The sequence below is a fragment of the Nilaparvata lugens genome, chromosome 7 (genome assembly GCF_014356525.2).
Source record: "Nilaparvata lugens isolate BPH chromosome 7, ASM1435652v1, whole genome shotgun sequence".
Taxonomy (NCBI): Eukaryota; Metazoa; Arthropoda; class Insecta; order Hemiptera; family Delphacidae; genus Nilaparvata; species Nilaparvata lugens.
Window position 1 is genome coordinate 21,586,456 of NC_052510.1, and position 5,527 is coordinate 21,591,982.

Here is a 5,527-nt window from a genome sequence, read left to right on the forward strand (position 1 = left end):
GTAGCGCGGCAAGAGGCAACGTGAAGAACGAAAAAATCATGAGGTGGCGCCTTGAGCTATCTCAATACACCTATGAGATCATTTACCGACCGGTAAAGAGAACATAACTGCTGACGCTCTTTCTCGAGCATGTGTGATAATGGGATGTATCAAATCAAAACAAGACTTGATAAAATATCATCAAGACCTCTGCCACCCCTGCATCACAAGATTTTTCCACTGGACTAAAGCTCATAACCTTCCATACTCGGTAGATGACATCAGAGAAGTCTGCATGGAATGCAAGATCTGCTCAGAGCTGAAGCCAAGATTCAACTGTTTCAAAGGAAAATTGATAAAAGCAACTCGGCCTTTTGAAAGGATCAACATTGACTTCAAAGGACCCCTGCCATCATCAACTAGAAACAAGTACATCCTCACTATTGTGGATGAATATTCGAGATTTCCCTTTGCCTATCCCTGTCGAGACATGTCATCAGAAACAGTAATTCAAAATCTCAATGACTTATTCACCACATACGGTTATCCTTCATACATACACACTGATAGAGGGACCAGTTTTCTATCAAAATATGTCAAAGATTACTTAATGTCCAAGGGTGTAGCTACCAGTTCCACAACACCTTACAACCCTCAAGGTGATGGACAGGTGGAACGCTACAATGGAATAATTTGGAAGACAATCCGTTTAGCCCTACGGTCCAGGAACATGGATACTTCTCACTGGGAAAAGGTACTCTTAGAATCACTAAGCAGCATTCGCTCGCTTCTCTGCACGACCATCAATTGCACACCTCACGAGCGAATGTTCATTCATCCTCGTAATCCCACGTCTATGACAAACTTGCCATCCTGGCTGATCAACGCCAAGGAGGCATGGATGAAGACCTTTGTAAGACGCAGTAAGCATGATCTGAAGTTGAAAAGGTAGAAATTATTCATTTGAACCCTCATGTCGCTCAAGTAAGACTTTCTGATGGAAGAGAAGTTTCTGTCAACATCGTAGATTGGCCCCAGTAGGTTCCACTACTGGGAGGGAAGAATGATATGATAATCATATGTCATGAATCAGTTGTTTGAATTATTCTAAACCATCAGAAAGTTTGTTATTTTATCTCAGTTTATTTTAATCAATAAAAGCCATTATTCTAGCTCTTCAATGGTCTCTATTTATTACAATAGTCAAGTCAAGAGCAGCACTATGGCCTCTAAACTAAAGAGTGGGAAGGGAGGGTCGTCAGTTGCTATGCTCGATGTGCAACAGCAGACAAAATGAAGATATCATCCATTTCTTGAGAAAGTGTTCAATTTTAGTGGAATTCAGATTTAGTATATGGGGAGTGCGAGAGCTAGATGAGTGACAGGTTATTGATATATTGAATGGGGAGAGCTGGGAGAAATTGAAAAAATTCATGAGAATAGCCTGCAGGTAACGCAGGCTAGATTGACTAAGACTCAAATGAACTTTGATTATATGAGTATAAAATTATTTAAAAAGTTACCATTAGATGCTAGAGATGTTAGTTTTAGAAAATTTAAAACTATATGGTACAAGTTACTGAAATCCAAACCACTATATTCACTCCAAGAATGGAATGATTTGAGTATAGAGAGCCTTTCTTTTTATGATTTATTCCACTGTTCAAATATTTCATAGGCTATATCTATTCATGTATAGAACTCATTTTTTGTTGAAGTTTATTGTGATATGTGTTCTGACTCCATATTGACTTCTGTGAAACGCTTTATTTTGTATCTGTCTGTGTGACTGTTGTATGTTTTATGTTTCCTGATGACCATGTCTATTGCACTATGTGTTTAACGACAATAAAGAATTCAATTCAATTCAATACCTTTGTAGACCGCCAAACCATCCATCTAGTAAATTAATTTTTCAAACCAGTTTCATCCGTACACTGTTCATTCTATTTAGGCACTCTGAATTTAGTGATACCCCTTCCCCAGCAAAACAAAGGTTAGTCAACCTAACCTAAAACCACGAATTACCAAATTCTAACCTCAATTTTCGCAACTGTTTATTTATCTTTTCTAATTCAATTATTTCAGTCATTTTTTTTTCTTTTATTGCACATTCATGCCCCTCCACGGAGCAAAATAGGCTACAACATATGCCGACAAAAGGTGAGGCTCTTAATACTAAGGAACCATATTCATGGTTGAAAATTATAATCTTGGTTTGTTGTCTAATGACTCCAAGTCAATAATTATCTATTTTTGTTTCCCCCCCCCCATGGAGCTAGACCGTGACCCATGGCACTTCAACGTGGGGCAAGAACTTGACAACATTCAGGATGCACTATAAATATATTCTAAAAGTATTAGGGCTGCCAAGATTGCGACTGACACGTTTTCTGGCAGAAATGATGATTTAAAGGAACATGGGTTGATTCAAGGGATGGAGGATTCTAACAATAAATACCAATGTGAGGTGGGTGTATGTCCTATCAGTGTTCTCGATCGAGCAGCAGAATTGGAGAGGCTCCAGGAATGTATGATTCAAGAGTTTCGGAATAAGTGCTGGGAGAGAGTGGGAAGGGCTACAATACATGACATATATAAAATAAATGAATAAAAAAAATTAAATAAAAATATATGTGAAATTGGAACACTATCTAGGAGACAACGATTATATTCACAGCAACCCAAATAGAGCAGAGATAGCCATGATAGTCAAGTCAAGAGCAGCACTATGGCCTCTAAACTAAAGAGTGGGAAGGGAGGATTAAAAATTCAGTTATTCTGATTCTCTCTCAGGAGCATCATTATTGTGCGCTTGAAACTAATGGGCCATCAGAAAACACGTCACCCCACAGCCAAGTCCATTCAACAATCTTGGCATAGGGTTGAGGGGGGAAAAATATGCATTAACTGTCCTACACCTCTGTACCGCGAATAGGGAATGCCATCTTCGCCTGAGAGTGGGCATGGCGAATCCAATTCTTCCCAGGAGATGAGAAGAATCAACTTCATTCGTTAGTATCTTATGGAAAGCATCTGAGCTTAAGAGCATCAACTTCAAACAATGATCTTAATCGACGTGTAGGAAAACCCCTCTCACAGGTATGCCCGAATTTTTTGAAGAAGAGGAATCTTAGAAATTTATTTTGCATTCTCTCAAGTTTTATTACATAGGTGATCTGATAAGGACTCCAGACCGGCGCTGCATACTCAAGCTGGCTTCGAATCAAAGACTTGAACAAGTATAAAATAGGCTCCCACCTCTCGAAGCTTGAGCATGTTCTAAAAACAAAGCCCATCATCTGATTGCACTTTGATAACAGGTGTTCAATGTGCTTATCAAAATCCATATGAGCATCTATAATCACTCCTAAATCCCTATACTCTTGCGAATGGTCCAACAAAATATTACCAATATTGTAGTTATAATGGAAAAGTTCCCTCTGGCTGGTAAACGATACCACCTTACATTTTGCCACATTCAGCGTGAGTCTTGATTCCAAACACCACTTCTGCAGTGCATCAATATCTTTTTGAAGCAACGAACAGTCATCAACAGACCATCTATCTGAATATTTTGGTATCATCTGCAAACATGAGGCACTCCGAGCTATTTAGCACACTAGGGTTGTACATATGAAAATATTTGCTTGTACAGGATCCTCTCAAAAATCTTTGCAAAAACATTCAAAATTGCAATTGGTCTATAATTACTCGCAAAAGACCTGTTTCCAGACTTGAACACTGGTGTCACCCGTGAGCACTTCCAGACCCCAGGAAATTCAGATTTACAAACGCACAAATTGAAAATGTAATGCAATGGGCCAGACAAAAATTCCCAGCAACCCTTGACAACAAAAGCGGGTATCTTATTAGGGCCTCCAGTAGGACGAGAGTTGAGCAACTTAATTGCATCATCCACATCCTCCCTTGAAATGTGGGTGAAACTAAAGGGATCACAAGGAGTCCGTCCGACAATCCTCCCAGAGTCCACCAAGGGTTCAGCTTCCATTGCTGAAGCATTGGACGAAAACAGATCAGCCAAAGCATTAGCAGTATCAGCACCCTTGTATATCCTATCAATATGCTTGATAAATTCTTTGTTTAGATGAGAGAAAAGCTTGTTGTTCACATATTTCCAGAACTCCCTCAGGTCACAACCAACCCTCTCTTCAACAGATCTTACATAGCTCGAGTAGGCTGTTGCTATCTTAGCTTTGACTCGGGATCGCACAAGTTTGAAGTGCTCATCGTGGTACCTGGAGTAGCTCCGCTTCCTACTCAACCTATTGTTAAGCTTTAGATCACTCACTATGTCCCGAGAGAACCAAGGAGGGTATTTTGAGTGCTTGTATTGACTGACCACAGGAACATTAGCATCCAAACACATATATAGGATCTTGTAAAATTCCTCTACAGCAATTTCAACCTCCTGACTATCATAAACAGGTTCCCAGGACATGGAACTCAGAATGCGATATAAATTCAAGACGTCAGCACGCTTAAAGTTATAGTTTGCCGCACCTGCATCCGACCGACAACTCCCCTTCGCCCTCTCTGGCAGAGAAAGCGATATAGAAAGAGCCGGGTGATGGGCAAGTGGGGTGATGCCGGGTGATGGGTGAAGATACAGATCTATTGATAGTAGATGCATCCTATTATTGGCCTTTGCCAATCCATCCTATTCAAAAAATAGAGATTAAATCATTTTCACATCAACAGAGATGCCTATAAAATATTTTTTTTACAAAAATATTTGTTTGCTCAAAACCCTCTAGACAAAATCTAGTGTTGGGCGCTTCTTTATAGGAATCATATCTCACAATAAAACCAACAGTTTGAAATGAGAATGAATTGGCTGTCATATGTATTTGAGAATAGAGATAGTCAACATGAGTTGTTCAAAGCATTACCACACCAGGTTGTGAATAGTATTTTATTAAATGCATTTATGAGTTCAAGAGCTTCACATTCTGTGATCAAACCAAATTTGAAACCAGACCATCTGACCCTTGACCCACAGTCCTTCCTGTGTAGTGGCAAAGCATTTCGAACAGAACAAGGGACAACATGAATAACTCTGACAAGGGCCAGGCAAAAACCACTGACAGCCAGTCTACACCCCCTCAACATGCAAGTGACCCCCCTCCACCTCACTCCAGTGATATTCGGGCTTCTGTGTCAGAGGACCAACTGCAGGCATCCATGAAGGCACTAGAGGCCCGCCTCATGTCTAACATGACTAAGGTCATTCAGGACACATTAACAGGCCTGTTTGCACCGTCGCAACACCAGACAGATGCTGCTCAACGGATTCTCATACCTGTATAACAGACTGTTTCAACTACTCTAGACTTGGAATCATCCCAGGCAACAATGGCAGGCACAGAGTACATGGCTGAGGCACAGCCTCCCAGAACAGAAATGAAAAACTTCGGGATTCCTTTCTGGCAGCATGAACCAGAAGCTTAGTTCACCCACTTGGAGTCCAGGCTCAGCCACTTGAACATGAAGGAGGATGAACCAAGGTTTTGGGCTCTTTTCAAGA

The 5,527-nt window shown here is 40.5% G+C and overlaps 1 protein-coding gene across 1 annotated transcript; it reads right to left on the bottom strand.

Moving 5' to 3' along the window:
• Nucleotides 1-3,601: 3,601 nt before the first annotated feature.
• LOC111052358 lies at nt 3,602-4,633 on the bottom strand. The gene has a single exon (XM_022339014.2). The coding sequence runs from the start codon at nt 4,631-4,633 to the stop codon at nt 3,602-3,604; it is 1,032 nt and encodes a 343-aa protein (XP_022194706.2).
• Between the last annotated feature and the right edge of the window lie 894 nt (nt 4,634-5,527).

Excerpts from the sequence above, each read along its gene's own strand:
- LOC111052358 (XM_022339014.2), bottom strand. The coding sequence starts at position 4,633 with ATGCATCTACTATCAATAGATCTGTATCTTCACCCATCACCCGGCATC.